Source organism: Eumetopias jubatus, unplaced genomic scaffold (genome assembly GCF_037043125.1).
Source record: "Eumetopias jubatus isolate StellerSeaLion01/CBP00866 unplaced genomic scaffold, mEumJub1_p1.0 scaffold_11, whole genome shotgun sequence".
Lineage (NCBI taxonomy): Eukaryota > Metazoa > Chordata > Mammalia > Carnivora > Otariidae > Eumetopias > Eumetopias jubatus.
In genome coordinates this window covers 76,664,800-76,682,296 of record NW_028274817.1, presented here as the reverse complement: position 1 = coordinate 76,682,296, position 17,497 = coordinate 76,664,800, and the positions used below count along the sequence as shown (strand labels likewise).

The window sequence follows — 17,497 nt, the reverse complement described above, 5'->3', positions numbered from 1 at the left end:
AGGAGAGAAGTGCTTATTGCGTGTATCCCTAAGGAGGTCAGAATATCGATGAGCACTGTTTTAAAGAAGGTTTTGGCTGGTAAAACGTCTCTGGACAATACCAGGTGGCAGGAAGTAGGTGGACTTTTCACTGTATACAGTTTTGTACCTTTCGAGTTTTGTACTATATGTAAGTGACGACTGTCCAGATAAATCATTATGAACCTGCACAGGTTTAAGCAAAGAAGATATTTGGCTGTGAAGTGGCAGAGAGGGGCAGACGGGAGGGAGCGTCTTCTCCTTTTTATCTGTAAAGATCCAGGTGAGCCTGTTTAAATGCTATTGTGAAGGTGAAGGAAGAAAGGGAGGGCGGGAGAGGTTGAAGATACTGAAGAAAGAAGGGTTAATTGAGAAGATAAAAAAGGTGTGACCCAGGTGGAAAAGCTGACTTTAGAAAGGAGGAAGGATATTCCTTTCTTTGTAACAGGAGGAAAGGACGGGTGCAGAAGGCGGTGGCGTCAGTGTGGGAAGCTGAGATAGTTCCCCTCTAATTACTTCATTTTGTCTAAGAAGCAGGCAGAGTCATTTTCTGAGAGAGGAGAGGGAGGTAGTGGAATCAAGGATTTGAAATAGCCACTGTGGATACTGGGAGAGAGACCGGAGCAGGGAAATACAGGTTTGTGAGGAAGCATGACCCAGATATTTTTTCAGTAGACTTTATATTTTAGAGTAGTTTAAAGTTCCCAGTCAACTTGAGAGGAAGGTAGAGAGATTTCCCATATTCCTCCTGTCCCCACATTCATACCCTCTCCCACTGTCAACATTCCTCACCAGAGTGGTACATTTACCATCGACAAACCTACACTGATGCATGGTTATCACCCAAAGACCATAGTTTACATCCGTGTCTGCTCTTGGTGAGTGTACATTCTATGGGTTTGGACAAATGTATAGTGACATGCATCCACCATTATAGCATTTTTGTATCATACAGAATAGTTTCAATGCCCTAAAAAAATTCTCTGTGCTCTGTCTGTTCATCGCTCTCTCCCCTCCTAACCTCTGGCAATTGCTGACATTTTCACTGTCCCTGTGGTTTTGCCTTTTCCAGAATATCCTGTAGTTAGAATCATATAATGTGTAGCCTTTTCAGATTGGCTTCTTTCACTTAGTAATATGCATTTGAGTTTCCTCCATGCCTTTTCATGGCTTGATAGCTCATTTCTTTTTAGCGCTGAATAAACATTTCATTGTTTGGATGTACCACAGTTTATTTATCCATTCACCTACCTCTTAGTTGCTTCCAGATTTTGGCAGTTATGAATAAAGCTGCTATAAACATCCATGTGTAGGTTTTTGTGTGGACATAGTTTTCAATTCCTTTGAGTAAATGCCAAGGAGTGTGATTGATGGATTGTATGTTAAGAGTATGTTCAGTTTTGTAAGAAACTGCCAGACTGTCTTCCAAAATGGCTGTACATTTTTGCATTCCCACCAGCAGTGAATGAGAGTTCCTTTTACTCTGCCTCCTCATCAGCATTTGGTGTTTTCAGTGTTCTGAATTTTGGCTATTCTGATAGATGTATAGTGATATCTCGTTTTAATTTGCATTTTCCTAATGACATGTGATGTGGAGCACCTTTTCATATGTTTACTTTCCATCTGCATATCTTCTTTGGTGAGGTTTCTATAGAGATCTTTTTGCCCATTTTTTAATCGGGTTTGTTTTATTGTTAATTTTTAAGAGTTCTTTGTATATTTTGGATAACATCCTTTATCAGATATGTCTTATGCAACTATTTAGTCCCAGTCTTTGGCTTGTCTTTTCCTTCTCTTGACAGTGTCTTTTGAAGATCAGGTTTTTAATTTTAATGAAGTCTATTTTATCAATTCCTTCTTTCATGGATCATGCCTTCAGTGTTACATCTAAAACGTCATTATTGCCATACCCAAGCTCATCTAGATTTTTATCCTATGTTATCCTCTAGGAGTGCCACAGTTTTGCATTTTACATTTAGATCTGTGATCCATTTTCAGTTCATTTTTGTGAAGTGTACAAGGTCTGTGTCCAGATTCATTCATTTGCATGTGGATGTCCAGTTGTTGTAGTACCATTTGTTGAAAAGACTATCTTTTTGTCCCATTTGCTCTTTTGTCAAAGGTTAGTTAACTTTATTTATGTGGCTCTACTTCTGGGGTCTCTATTCTGTTCTATTGATCTGTTTGTCTCTTTCATCGGTACAACACTGACTTGATTACTGTAGCTTTATTTTTTTTTTTCAAATCTTTTTTGGTTTTTATTTTTATTTGTTTTAAAGATTTTATTTATTTGAGAGAGAGAGAAAGAGAGAGCACATGAGAGGGGGGAGGGTCAGAGGGCAAAGCAGACTCACTGCTGAGCAGGGAGCCTGATGTGGGACTCGATCCTGGGGCTCCAGGATCATGACCTGAGCTGAAGGCAGTCGCCCAACCAACTGAGCCACCCAGGTGCCCTCTTTTTTGTTTTTTAAAGATTTTATTTATTAGAGAGAAAGAGAGAGTGCATGCATGAGCAGGGGGAGGGGCAGAGGGAGAGCGAGAAATAGACTCCCCGCTGAGTAGGAAGCGCAACGTGGGCTCAACCCCAGGACCCTGCGAGCTGAAGGCAGTTGCTTAACCGGCTGAGCCACCCAGGCACCCCTCATTACCGTAGCTTTACAGTAAGTCTTGAAGTTAGGTAGCGCCAGTCTTCCAACTTTGTTGTTTTCATTCGGTATTGCGTTGGCTATTCTGTGACTCAGATATTTTGGACAGTGTAAATTCTTTGTGGCACCAATCCAATGGGTGATTTTTCTCCAGCCATGTCCAATGGTCCAGTGTTACGTGGTTGGATTGAGCCAGGGTTGGGATTTGCACATGGGGGTGATGGAAAGGCAGCGGGGCAAGGGAGGATATCTGTAGGAGAATGGCTGAAGTGAGGAATGCTAGAATATAAGCTGGATTGGGGAAGAGGGGTAAAGTTAAGAGTAGGTGAAAAGTAGGATCAAGGGATTTTGAGGGCAAAGAACAGGTATAATGAATGAGAGCTGGATGATTACATTTGTGGTCATATTGTGTGATGTATGAGTTTCATATTCCAGATGTGGAGCAATTGCAAGTGTTGACAAGGTCCGGTTGATGACCATGAGAATTGATAGCTGAAAGGGGAGTGGGCAGAGCAGCCTCTGAAGATGAGAAGGTCAAAGAGCTAAGAGCCCAGGATGTTGGGCCTCTGCATCAATACTGATGTCATGTGGGATGTTGGCAGGACGTGGAATGGAGAGAAATCTGTGAGCCGGTTCTTTAATAAGTGAAAGGGTTATGTTGGGGAGTTGCGTAGCTGACAGTGAAGAGGAGTGGGAAGAGGCATGGCTAGATGATATGAAGCTCAAGGGAGTAAGAGATCTTACACAGGGGTAGAGGAGAGATGATCTCAAAGTCTCACTGGAGAGTGAGGGGAATGTCTACCCCAGCACAGCCCTGAGTTACAAGGGGCTGGTAGAATGCACAGCTTCTGCCTGACAGGGCTCTAGCACAGTGCTTCTTAGACTTTCTATGGCTAAGAACCAGGTTGGTTGGTTTGTTTTAACTTTCCAATCCGTAATGGACCAATCATTTGGCAAAATCAAAAATGAATTGCTAGAAAAATGGTTGAACAAAAAAAGCTATACAAAGTACAAGCCCCAATTTTTTTTATTGTTAGATTCAACAATAGACATAAAATTACTCAGCCAAATTGCCATACAGGTTTTTGGATGCTTACTCTGACTTTTTGTACTTACCACAGAGCTGTGGGAAACAGCTCACGGATCAACATTAGTCTGTGGACCACAATGAGTGGCACTCATACAGGGAAAATGGCTTTCTCCTGGGAGAAGCTGCCGTCAGTTAAGCCAGGACAGTGAAGAAGGAGTTTGTTGAAGGGGATGTGAATTAGAGAAGTTTACCAAGGAATGGGGTTGCTGGGGGTACAAGAGAAAAGTTAGGAATGTTGATGACCAGTGGATGTTTGGGGGTAGAAAACACACATAGCTATATGGGATGAAAGTTCAGGAGAGAGGAACGACTGGAGGGGTTCCTTCTTGAGCAGTGTCCAAGGCTAACGAGTGTAAGACAGAAAGCATATAGTCCGAGGAAGTGAGTTAGCTACAAGGTCTGGGGAATATATTTACAGAAAGTTTAGGGATGCCTGGGTGGCTCAGTCGGTTAAGCAGCTGCCTTCAACTCAGGTCATGATCCCAGGGTCCTGGGATTGAGTCCTACATCGGGCTCCCTGCTCAGTGGGGAGCTTGCTTCTTCCTCTCCCTCTGCCTCTCGCCCCCTGCTCATGCGCTCTCTCTCTCTCTCTCTCTCTCTCTCTCTCTCTCTCCTCTCGTGCTCTCAAGTAAATAAATAAAATCTGAAAAAAAAAAAAGTTTAGGCAGGTGAAGGGTGAGGTGTGCTTCTCTGTGCTCACTGTGCTAAGCACTTTATATACATTCTCTGAGCCCTTAAAAAAAAAACCTACCAAGTTGATGGTGATATTCCCAATTTATATTGATATGCAGCAGGTTTTACAGGCATAGGATTAGCGGTTGGGATGGTGGTGGGGTCCTGATCCCAGGAAGTCAGTTTGTGAACATGATCTCAGATGAAACAATTATAGAGTTCTGCCCTATTTTTATGCTCCCTGCTGTGTGTGGCTGAACAAGTAATTTAGGAGTTTGATCTTAGCCAGAGGTTATTAGGGGGGCTGCTGATGACTTCTTTGGTGAGGAAGGGTTTGATTTTGTAAGATTGCCACCTCACATACATGCAAACTCAAATTTTCAAAATGAAATCTTTTTTAGACATTACAGTATGAAATAAGTAACACATGTTCATTGTAGAGAATTAGAAAATGCAAATAAGGAAGAGAAAAATGATTACCTGTGATCCTTTGCTCAGAACCACTGTTGATTATAAAATACTCTTTTCAGTCCTTTTCATTTAGTCAAGTAAAATAGCTCAATAAAGTTTAAATTTTTGATTATATGTTGAAGTAAGAATATTTTGCACATATTGGTTAAAATAAATATTAAAATTCACCTGTTTCTTTTTACCTTTTTAATGTGGCTATTAGAACATTTAAATTTACATATTTGGCTCACATTATATTTCTGTTGGACAGCACTGTTCTAGAAGCTTTGACCATTCTGTGTCTTTTTTTAAAAAAATAAATATTTATTTTAGAGAGTGTGTGTGAGCAGGGGGAGGGGCATAGGGAGAGGGAGAGGAAGAGAATCTTAAGCAGACTCCCTGTTGAGCGTGGAGCCCGATGCAGGGCTCAATCTCAGGACCCTGAGATTATGACCTGAGCCGAAATTAAGAGTCAGATGCTTAACCGACTGAGCCACCCAGCCTCCCCTTGACCATTCTGAGTCTTAATGAAGCTTTGCTGTCTACATTTTAAGCTCTGTTATAATTGTTTTAGACCAGTGTGGTTCAGTATAGCTTTTTGTATTGATGAATATGTTTGATGATATGCCCAATATGGTAACTTTTAGCCACAACATGTGGCTCCTGAGCTTTTGAAATATAGCTAGTATGATGCAGGGAGTGCATTTAAATTTTATTTAACTTGAATTAATTTAAATGTAAATAGCGATGTCTACTGGACAGCACAGTTCTAGACCTTATGAAAACTAAATTTCTATAAACCTTGACTGATTTTTCTCTTTTCTAGTTGCGTTGGTGTCGAAGAGGAAAAGGCCGCTGACATTGACCTCTACCACTGCCCCAACTGTGAAGTCTTACATGGGCCCTCCATTAGTAAGTAGATCTTGGGGTTTCCAAGTAGGAGATGGTCCAGAGGTGAGACAAAGCAAAGGAAGCTTGGAAGGGAGATTGCCTTTGCCTGAATGCTTGGGAAGTATCAAAAGCCTGTGTAGGCCCTGCAGGCTATAGCAGCTGCCCCACTGAGAGGGCAGAAGTGTAGAGCTTTATCTCCCTCGGAACTTCCCTGGAGGAAGCACCAGCCTCACCAGGAACTTGCCCTGAGTTTGTCAGGGCCTCATTGACTCCAGGTGTTCCAAGAGGTTGTTAGATTGGAAGAGAAGCAGAATCTGCTGAAGCCTTTGCTCTTGGAACCATAGCTCATGGCCATTCGGACTCACAGTCTCATGTCTTTTTCTGGCTTAGTGAAAAAACGCCGTGTATCTTCAAAAGGGCATGACACACACAAGGGGAAGCCAGTGAAGACTGGAAGCTCTACATTCATTCGAGAGCTCCGGAGTAGGACCTTTGACAGGTGAGGGTTGGTGAATGCCAGGGCTCTGGGAGCCTAGGATCCATCTCTTCCCAACTTTCCCACTGGCTGTCCTATTAGGTACCTCCCCCATTTGGGAATATCTGCAGGGTTCTGTGTGTTCCCTTTGGGGAGGGATATTCTGTTTTAGTCATTTTCTTTTTTTTTTAAGATTTTATTTATTTGAGAGAGATCAGAGAGAGCACAAGCAGGGGGAATGGCAGAGGGAGAGGGAGAAGCTGACTCCCTGCTGAGCAGGCAGCCCAATGTGGGGCTCGATCCCAGGACCCTGGGATCATGACCTGAGCCGAATGCAGACACTTAACTGACTGAGCCACTCAGGCGCCCCTGTTTTAGTCATTTTCTAAGAAACATTGTTAGAGTTTCATTTAACATGCAGAGTATGTTAACGTTTGCTTGTAAAAACTTTTGGTAGATTGGAAATCAGTTTTCGCCTGTCAGGAGAGGATAGTTACACGCACCTAAGGAATGCTTCAATTAGGAGTCTAAAAATCAGAAAGTTTAATTCTCTCATTGTAGAGAAAAGGAAACTTTAAAAATAAAAAAAATGTTTGAGTGGTCAAGTATTTCTTTTAAATCAAAAAATATTTTCCCCTTTTAATCTGTTTTTTTTAATTTTTTAAATTTTTATTTCAAAATTAAACTCTGTGCCCAACATGAGGCTCGAACTCATGACCCAGAGATCAAGAGTCTCATGCTCTACTGACTGAGCCAGACAGGTGGCTTTTTTTCCCTTTTAAAAATATTAAAATGGGCTTATTAAAAATAAATTACTTGAATAAAAATGAGTTAGAAAAAGTAATGAATAAAGGCACTCTCTTTTGCTTAATTTTTAATTCATGCAACCATTTTCAGCTTTCCTGTAATTGAAATATTATTTAGAAAATAGGTGTTTCTTCAACTTAATATTCTTTGATTTGTTTATTCAGAGGCAGTGAGTCTCCTTTCTCCTCCCTCAGATCTCTTCTTCAGTCAACCAATGTCTTGTGCATTCTTTAAGAAATAATTTTGTTTATATAAATGTGTGTGTGTGTATGTGTATCCTGCTCTTTCTAAAAAAGCATAAATACTCTCTGTATTCTGCATCTTGCTTTTTTTTTTTAACTTAAGTTATATATCTTGGAGATTAATCCATAATAGCATATACAGATGTTTTTCATTCTTTTTCATGGATGTTTAGTATTCCATTGTATGCATATATAATTTATTTAACCAATACCGTATTGAACATTTAAATTGATTCTAGTATTTTGCTGTTAGAAAAAAGTGCTGCAGTGAATGTCTTTGTACTTAAGTTTTTGCATATGTGGATAAGTATATGTGTAGATTTACTACCTAAAAGTGAAATTGAGAATTGAGCACAAAGAATGTACTTTAAAAATGTTTATAAATGTTGCTAAATTGTTTCCAAAGTGACAATACCATTTCATACTACCACTAGACACTGAATGAGGGTGGCTCTTTCCCTATATCCTGGCCAACACTGTTTATTATCAAACTTTTTTTTTGCCTTTCTGATAAAAGTGATATGTTGTTTTCCCTTGCATTTAATTATGAAGAAGGCACTTATATTTTTGTGCCTTTATAAGTCATCTTTATTTCTTTTTCTGTTTGCTGCCTGCTTGTGTCATTTGACAATTTTTCTATTGGGTTACTGCCTATTTTTTAACTGATTTATAATAGCTTTTCTGGAAGAAAATTTTATTTAAGCATGTATTTATTGTTGAAGTATAATTAACACACAGTGTTATGTTAGTTTCAACTATACAGTATAATTGAGCAATTTTATGCATTCCTGAGTGATGAACGTGATCCACATGAGTGAAATCCTATAGTATTTGTCTTTCTCTGACTTACTTCACTTAGTTATATCCTCTAGGACCATCCCTGTTGCAAATGGCAAGAGCTCATTCTTTTTTATGGCTGAGTAATATTCTGTTGTGTGCGTGTGTGTGTGTGTGTGTGTGTGTGTGTATGTATGTGTATACACCCAATCTTTATACATTCATCTATGAATGGACATTTGGGTTGCTTCTATATATTAGCTATTGTAAATAATGCTACAGTAAACAATGAGATTATCACCTTAGACCTGTCAGAATGGCTAGAATAAAAAAGATAAGAAATAACAAGTGTTGGAGAGGATGTGGAGAAAAAGGAACCCTTGTGCACTGTTGGTGGGAATAAAACTGGTGCAGCCACTGTGGAAACAGTATGGAGGGTCCTCAAAAAATTAAAGATAAAAATATCATATGAACTAGTAATTTTACTACTGGGTATTTACCCAAAGAAGATGAAAACACTAATTCAAAAAGATATATGCACCCCTAACTTTCTTTGTAGGAAATTTTAATTTTTATGTACTTAAATTTATTTATTGCTATTTTTAATTACTACTGGGCCTTGTCTCTCCCATATTTTTTCTACTACTCTATGATTTCATGTTTTTCAATTTAATCTTAGATCCATCTAGAATTATGTAAAAGAGTGAGATAGACATTGAGCTTAATATTTTTCCAGATGTTTGTTCCAACACAACTTGGCCAAATAGTCTATTTCCAGCATGATTTAAAAAAAAAAAAACTGTTTTCTAGTTAACTAAGTATATGTGTTGAGAAAGTGGTTGTAAAAATTGTTTTTTTAAAATCAGTCTTGTCTTTTTCTTCTTTCTTAAATTTATTTTAATTCTAGTACAGTTAACATACAGTGTTATATTAGTTTCAGGTGTACAATCTAGTGATTCAACACTTCTCTACATTACTCAGTGCTCATCATGATAAGTGTGCTCTTTAATTCTTGTCACCTATTTCACCCATCCCCTCCACCCACCTCCCCTCTGGTAACCATCAATTCGTTCTCTATAGTTAAGAGTCTTTTTTGGTTTGTCTCTTTATTTTTCTTTTGTTTTGTTTCTTAAATGCTACATATGAGTGAAATCATATGGTATTCGTCTTTCTCTGACTGATTCATTTAGCTTAGCAGTATACTCTGTAGCTCCATCCATGTCGTTGCAAATGGCAAGATTTCATTCCTTCTTATGGCTGAATAATATCCATTGTGTGTGTGTGTATATATATATATACACATAGATACCACATCTTCCTTATCCATTTATTTATTGATGGACACTTGGGCTGCTTCCATAATTTGGCTATTGTAAATAATACTGCAATAAACACAAGGGTGCATGTATCCTTTCGAATTAGTGTTTTCGTATTTTGGGGGTAAATACCCAGTAGTGTGATTACCGGATCATATGGCAGTTCTATTTTTATTTTTATTTTTATTTATTTTTATTTTTATTTTAAAGATTTTATTTATTTATTTGAGAGAGCATGAGAGGGTGGAGGGTCAGAGGGAGAAGCAGACTCCCTGCCGAGCAGGGAGCCCGATGTGGGACTCGATCCCGGGACTCCAGGATCATGACTTGACCCGAAGGCAGTCACTTAACCAACTGAGCCACCCAGGCGCCGTGTATTTTTATTTTTTTGAGGCATTTCCATACTGTTTTCCATAGTGGCTGCACCAGTTTGCATTCACACCAACAGTGCATGAGGATTCCTGTTTGTCTACATCCTCGCCAACACTTGTTTCTTGTTTTTGATTTTAGCCCTTCTGACAGGTGATATCTCACTGTAGTTTGGATTTGCATTTTCCTGATGATCAGTGATGTTGAACATCTTTTCGTGTGTCTGTTGGGCATCTGTATGTCTTCTTTGAAGAAATATATGTTCGTGTCTTCTGCCCATTTTTTAATTGGATTACTTGTGGTTTTTTGTGTTGAGTTGTGTAGGTTCTTTATATATTTTGGATACTAACCCTTTGTTGGATATGTCATTCAAAAATCAGTCTTTTCTCTTTATTTGCCAATGTTTTAAATGGGTGATGCTGCTCTGGGTTAGAGGAAATTAGCTAAATTTGCAGATACATCTTTTCTTTCTGGGCAGGCTGTTGGCTGATTTCTTCTTTTGCCATCCAGCGAAGAGTACCCTATTGACAAGATGTCCTAGGTTTAGCTCCCCACCTCTGCCAGTGACCAGGCTTTTTGCCTCGGACAGGTCATTTCTTTCCTGGCACATGAGGTGTATGCCATTAGTTGCCAGCCCACATTAAGGTCCACTAAGGAAGGCCCCACCCCTTGGGTGAATGACAGCATCAAGGGAGGCCTTCAGTGGCAGAGCCTCTGGGGCTCAGGCTTTCTCTCATGTGGCCCACAGCTCAGATGAAGTGATTCTGAAGCCCACTGGAAGTCAGCTGACTGTGGAATTCCTGGAAGAGAATAGCTTCAGTGTGCCCATCCTAGTGTTGAAGAAGGATGGATTGGGGATGACGCTGCCCTCACCATCATTCACTGTGCGGGATGTGGAACACTATGTTGGTAAGCACCATGGACCCTCTTAACTGTGACATTGTTTACTCCCATCAAGTCTTGTGACCCTTCCCCTCCAGTCTACCTTTGCATTTCTTTTCTAGCCATCTTGGGAATCTGAGGTAAAGTGATTTACCCAGAGTCATTCTTTGGCAAAACTAGAACCCAAATCCTGCTTTTCTTTTCCTTTTCCTCCTAGTAGGCCACAACCCCCCAGGCTGAGCCCCATTTTTTCTTTTACCTGGGGAATTCCAGGGATCATGGTGGTCTCTCTTCTATTGAGATGAGAAAGCCTTTGACTTTTGCCCTCATGTGCCAGTTGTCTTCCGGGCAGGAGTGTTTGGGGATAGCAAGAGAAGTGAGGAAACAGGGCCCAGGTACGTGGATTGTACTGTGAGTGAGGCTGTATGTCAGGCTGTTCTGTTGCTCTAGCAGGCCTGGATCCAGCACATAGATCTAAGGAGAGTGTGAGGGATTTCTACCCCTACCTCCTAAGCATGTGCACACAAATACAGTGTCTGAGGTGAGAAGTTTTGAGTGTCAGTCCATTCTAGGGACAGGTGAGGAGGGGAGGGAAGCTTCCCTGGTCCAAGACCACTTGGTGCAGAACCTATCTCTTTATTCCAGGTTCTGACAAAGAGATTGATGTGATTGATGTGACCCGCCAGGCCGACTGCAAGATGAAGCTCGGTGATTTTGTGAAATATTATTACAGTGGGAAGAGGGAGAAAGTCCTCAATGTCATTAGTTTGGAATTCTCTGATACCAGGTAGGAAGGGCAGGGGTAAGTAGAAAGCTAACAAAGTCCCTGGAACTTGTGATATACTGAGTATAAGTGTTTCTTTCCCTTCCTCTTGGTAGTTTCTTCCTTTGAGATGATGAATTGGTTTATACTTTCTAGGGTAGATGATCACATTATAACAACCAAATTGTGTTTCTCTTCTACAGTTTCTGGCATTGGATAGAGTATACAATAGCTATTTTAATTAATTTTTGTCTCCTTCAAGAGCTAGGGCAGCTTTCTTAGACCTTTTTTTTTTTTTTGGTATTTAGACTGTGGTATGGTCATTGTTTAACTCCCAGGATAGGTCCCTGGAAATAGATTTACTGAATTAACCCCAGGTAGTTTCTCTAAGGATAAGGTTTCTTAGATTTAAAAGAAAAAGCTGATAACCTTTAAATTACTCTCTGTGGACTCATGGACTCAATAGATATATGTAGTCTTCTCTGTGCTCAGAACTGTGGGAGATCCCAAAAAATTATAACATATCTGTACTTAGAAAGCTTACTGTCTGATTACTTTTTTAACATTTAATTTTGACATAATTACAGATTTACAGGAAGTTGTAAAAAATACACAGGGAAGTCCTGTGTATTTTTCAGCCAGTTTCCAACAATGGCAACATCTTACATAACTATAGTACAATATTAAAACCCTTGCTGTTGGTTTTAACATACAAAGTTAACAACCTGAGGATTTAAAAAAAAACTGTACCTCACTTCATCTTGAAAGACTATTTGAAGTAGCTTACAGAGATACAGAGGGGGAAAAATAGACAAAATTGGAACAAAAGGAAAATAAAGGTGGGGAAATAGGATGCATCTGGTGGGTGATCTGCACACAAAATGCATGTATGAGTGTCTGGATAGTTGGTAGAGAAGGACTGTAGAGTTTTCATTGAATTTCCTGAAGGTCAGGACAAGGAAGGGAGTGCAATATTATAAGGTGTGTGGTTTTACATAAGATAAAAACAACGAGATATTTGGGAGAAGTACTTCTTTACCTGAAACTGAGCCCTTGAGAGGTTTCTCTAATGATTCCTCATAAAGACAGTATGGGATGGGGACAGTACAGTAACTGTTATTGACCAAGTACCAAGTGAGTGGATCCAGGTTGGGAGAGTTATGAGCATTTAGTGGAGGAAATGATCTCCTTTAACTGGGGAATTCTGTGGAGTTGGGATTTGGGACTTCTAGAGCTGAGTGGAATGAGGATGCTGACCAGACTTACTGAAGTAAGTGTTTTTTCTTATTTGACTCTCACTGGGATGGGGAACATTTTATTCAGGCTTTAACCTTTAATTCCCAGTCAGCTGACATCTGCTTTCCACCCCTTCCTTGTTAGGCTTTCTAACCTTGTGGAGACTCCCAAGATTGTTCGGAAGCTCTCATGGGTGGAGAACTTGTGGCCAGAGGAGTGTATATTTGAGAGGCCCAATGTGCAGAAGTATTGCCTCATGAGTGTGCGGGATAGCTATACAGACTTTCACATTGACTTTGGTGGCACCTCGGTCTGGTATCATGTGCTCAAGGTAGGAATGAATGTGACTTCTAGAGGCAGCCTGGCCTTGGGCCTCCCTCTTTGTTTCAGGTGGCAGCAAAAAATAGGCTGCTGAGGTCTACCCGCCTCCCAGATTCTGTTTGGGTGACATTTCCATATAACTACTCTTTTGTGGTTGGGCACTTAGTGGATATGCCATATAAACTGTCTCTACAGTTTTGATGCTTAACATTTTTTTTGAATAACGTAAGGTTTTCTCTGACTGTTTATCTTAATTGAACCAATCTATACTCCTATGACTATGTATGGAAATGTCCATATTTACTATAGAAATTCTTGGTAACATGAGAAACTTCCCCTCCCCCTTACTATCTTTATTGAGGTATAATTTATACACCATAGAATTAGTCTATTCCAAGTGTATAGTTTGATGAGTTTTGATAGTTATATGTAGTCATATAACTGCCACTACCATCAAAATAGAGCATAGGGGCACCTGGGTGGCTCAGTCTGTTGAGCGGCTGCCTTCGGCTCAGGTTATGGTCCTGGCATCCTGGGATCGAGTTCCACATCGGGCTTCTGCTCGGTGGGAGTCTGCTTCTCCCTCCTACTCTCCCCCTGTTCTCTCTGTCTCTCAAATAAATAAGTAAAGTCTTATTTAAAAAAAAAGATACAGCATATATGACAAGTTTTTTTTTTTTTTTTTAATGTCAACCTTCCTATGGATAGTTTCCCTTTTAGTGGTTGTTAAAATTTTGTAATTAGCATATTGATTGTCAATGACTATGAAGGACTTTTGAGGTCTGGAAAACAAATTTCTTAAGTAATTTTGATTCTTTTCCACCATCACACTATTTAATTTTCTTATCAGAAATGCCAAGGAAAGAGCAGAAAACTTGGGTATGGCTCTTGTCCAAGTGATCACGAATCTTAAACTAGTTGTTTCCATTGGTTTAACATGAAATTGGAGAATGTAAATCACTATTGTGCAAATGTTAGACTTAACTTTTTTATTTTATTTTACTTATTTGAGAGAGAGAGAGAGCACAAGTGGGAAGGGCAGAGGGAGAGGGAGAGAGAATCTCAAGCAGACTTCTGCGCTGAGCACGGAGCCCGATGTGGGGCTCAATCTCATGACCATGAGATCACCACCTGAGCCAAAACCAAGAGTCAGACGCTTAATTGACTGTGCCACCCAGATGCCCCTAACTTTTTTATTTTAAAATACTTCCTGTTTTGTAGAAAAATTGCAAAATGGTAGGAAGAATTCCTGTGTGCCCTTCACTTAGATTGCCCAATGTTACCATTTTATTATATTCTTTCTCTAAAGCAAACATAATACAGAAGTTCCCTCTATATATTTTTTTCTGAAACATTTGAGAGTAGTTGCAGACGTGGTATCTCTTTATCTTGTAATAATTCAGTGTGTATTTCTTGAAAATAAGAGCATTCTCTTATAACCACAGTATAGTTATCAAAATCAGGAAATTAATATTGATATAATACTATTATCTAATCTGATCTGATTCAGATTTCTCCAATTTTACAATAGGTAATTTCTAATGTTGCTTTCTACATTGAAATTTATTATCATGAAATATTGGTTAAACTAATCAAGCTGTAGGTTGGGGGTGTTTTTGTACTAGGGGGCTTTTGTTTCTTTTCTGCCAAATAATCTATCTGGTGATTGGCCAGGCAAAACATAATTAGGAAATAAAATGTTTTTCCAACAGATAATTGCCTAACATATAATCTTCTAGAAGTCCTTGGGCAATTACTGAACTTTTAAACTTTTATTAGCTTTGATTGCAGGTGTGAGAAGGAACACTCTTTGTAAATGGCATTTAAAGGCAAATTCAATTTTCTTTTCATCAGTAATGTGGCCTTAAATTCTCTTAGGGCTAGTAGTATTGATCTACTCATCTATAGAGGCCATTTCTCATTTGGCATTGCATCTAAAATAGGAGCTTTTGGTGTACATTTGTCCTAAGTTGAACAATTTTGTTTGAAATGCCCTTTCCAAATTTTTTTGTCAATCTTACAGAAGCTTAAAAGCACAAAGTGCAAAAGGACCTTTTAAAGTTTTCAAATCTACATGAAAATGATTCTTGGATGGAGTTGGGAAAGAATTCTGGCATATTACATGGTCTTGGAGCATGAGAGAGAGAATATCCTTTTGGAGATCCTCTGGAGGATTTTTCTGGAAACTCTTGATATTTTTGGCACTTCAACCTCTTTTTGTTTCAGGGTGAGAAGATCTTCTACCTGATCCGCCCAACAAATGCCAACCTGACTCTCTTTGAGTGCTGGAGCAGCTCCTCTAACCAGAACGAGATGTTCTTTGGGGACCAGGTGGACAAGTGCTATAAGTGTTCCGTGAAGCAAGGACAGACACTTTTCATTCCTACAGGTCTTCCTGGGTCCCTCTGGGAGGGTTTCAGGAGGGTGGGAAGCGGATGGGAGGTTGTGGCACCAGAGCCAGTGCCTTCCCATGATGTATTGATTTGATTATGTGGGATATCCCTCTCATATCAGCTGATAACTCAGAACTGGACCACAGGAAAATTCACATGATGGCCAATGGGCAGCATGGTCACTTCATGAGGTTGCAAGTGGGAAGGTCCAGGAAGAGGTTGATGGACTCCCTTGCACTGGGCTGATGTCACCTTGGTGAATGGATAGGGAATAGGTCTCTCAGCCCCATGACTGTAGGGATAGTGACTGGGAGGCTGGCATTGCAGGCTATAAATCAGAGTGACTTGGGGTGGGGTGGGGCTTCTCCCTCTAAACAATACATTCCGAGGCTTCACCCCTAGAATTATGAATTTGTAGGTCTGGGGTGGGATCTCAGTTTGTGTTTTGAAAAAGTTCCCCCAGTTGTCTCAATTTGGGGAAGTTGACATCTTTACCATGTTGAGTCTTCTGTGAACGCAGTATGTCTTTCCATTTATTTAGATTTTCCTAATCTAAATAGGGAGGGGGGGCACCTGGGTGGCTCAGATGGTTAAGCATCTGCCTTCGGCTCGGGTCGTGATCCCAGGGTCCTGGGATTGAGCCCCACATCGGGCTCCTGGCTCAGCGGGGAGCCTGCTTCTCCCTCTCCCTCTGCCTCTCTCCCTGCTCATGCTCTCTCTCTCCCTCTCTGTATCTCTGTGTCTCAAGTGAATAAATAAAATCTTTAAAAAAATAATAATAAAATAAATAAATAAATAGGGAGGGGGGAGAGAGAGAATCTTAAGCAGGCCTCCAGCACAGAGCCTGAGACGGGGCTTGATCTCACAACCCTGAGATCATGATCTGAGCTGAAATCAAGAAGTCAGATGCTTAATCGACTGAGCCACTCAGGTGTCCCTGTTTAGAGTTTTAGGGTAGATCTGCTGGCAATAGACTTTCTTAGTTCTCCTTCATCTGTAAATTTCTTGATTTCCCTTTTATTTCTAAAGGATATTTTTGCTGGATATAGAATTCTGGGTTGATAGTTCTTTCCTTTAAGCACTTGGAAGAATGTTGTGCTGCTTCGTTCTGACCTCCATAGTTTCTGATGAGATTTTGGCTGTCATTCAAATTGTCTTTTCCCTTATATGTGTCATTTCTTGCTATTTGTAATTTTTTTTTCTTTAGTTCCTAATAGTTAGACTATAATGTGTCTTGGCATGTATTTCTTTGGGTTTATATTATATGTGTTCATTGAGCTTCCTGAATGTGTAGGTTTATATTTTTTGTCATATTAGTGAAGAAATTTTTAGCTGTTATTTCTCTGAATGCTTTTTCAGTCCCACACTCTAACTTCTTTTCTTTTGGATCTCTGATTATATGAATGCTATATATATTTTGTTGTAGTCCCACAGGTCCCTGAGTTTATGTTTTTCAGTGTATTTCCTCTCTTTTGTTCATATTGAGTACTTTTTCTTGTTCTGTCTTCAAGTTTTTTTTGATTCTTTTCTCCATTGTCTTTATTCTTCTGTTGAGTCCATTTCATTATTTATTTCAGATATAGTATTTTCCAGTTCTAAAATTTCCATTTGTTTCTCATTTATATCTTCTCTTTTTTTTTGTTTCAAACATGTTTATAATTGTTCATTGAAGCATTCTTATGATAGCTCCTTTAAAACTGTCATGTAGGGGTGCCTGGTTGGCTCAGTCAGTTAAGTGACTGCCTTCAGCTCAGGTCATGATCTCAGGGTCCTGGGATCGAGCCCCACATTGGGCTCCCTGCTCAGTGGGGAGTCTGCTTGTCCTTCTCCCTCTGCTCCTCCCCCACTTGTGTGCTTGCTCACTCTCAAATAAATAAATAAAATCTTTTAAAAAATAAAATTATCATATAGTTCTAACATCTTTGTCCAATATGATATTGTATAATTCTGGATTTTCTTTTCTGTTGCACATATCTGTCTATTCATATATCAATATCATGTTGATTTGATTACATTGGTTTTATATAGCATGTTTAATATATGGTGAGCCATGTTACCTCACCCCATACCCATCCGCTTTTCTCTTTTATAGTTTTCTTTGCCCAGGCATTTATTAATTCATTTATTCATCTTTGAATCCTTTGCCTAAT

General features: G+C 39.6%; 1 protein-coding gene across 5 annotated transcripts in view; it reads left to right on the top strand.

Annotated features, from left to right (window-relative positions):
• PHF8 (PHD finger protein 8) overlaps positions 1 to 17,497 on the top strand; it is an 87,088-nt gene that overhangs the window by 14,974 nt on the left and 54,617 nt on the right. For all 5 annotated transcript variants that reach the window (XM_028092867.2, XM_028092866.2, XM_028092868.2 and 2 more), the window contains exons 3-8: positions 5,702 to 5,787; positions 6,157 to 6,265; positions 10,501 to 10,661; positions 11,280 to 11,421; positions 12,778 to 12,964; positions 15,181 to 15,343. In XM_028092867.2, coding sequence (XP_027948668.1) covers positions 5,702 to 5,787; positions 6,157 to 6,265; positions 10,501 to 10,661; positions 11,280 to 11,421; positions 12,778 to 12,964; positions 15,181 to 15,343 — 848 coding nt within the window. The remainder of the gene's footprint in view (positions 1 to 5,701; positions 5,788 to 6,156; positions 6,266 to 10,500; positions 10,662 to 11,279; positions 11,422 to 12,777; positions 12,965 to 15,180; positions 15,344 to 17,497) is intronic.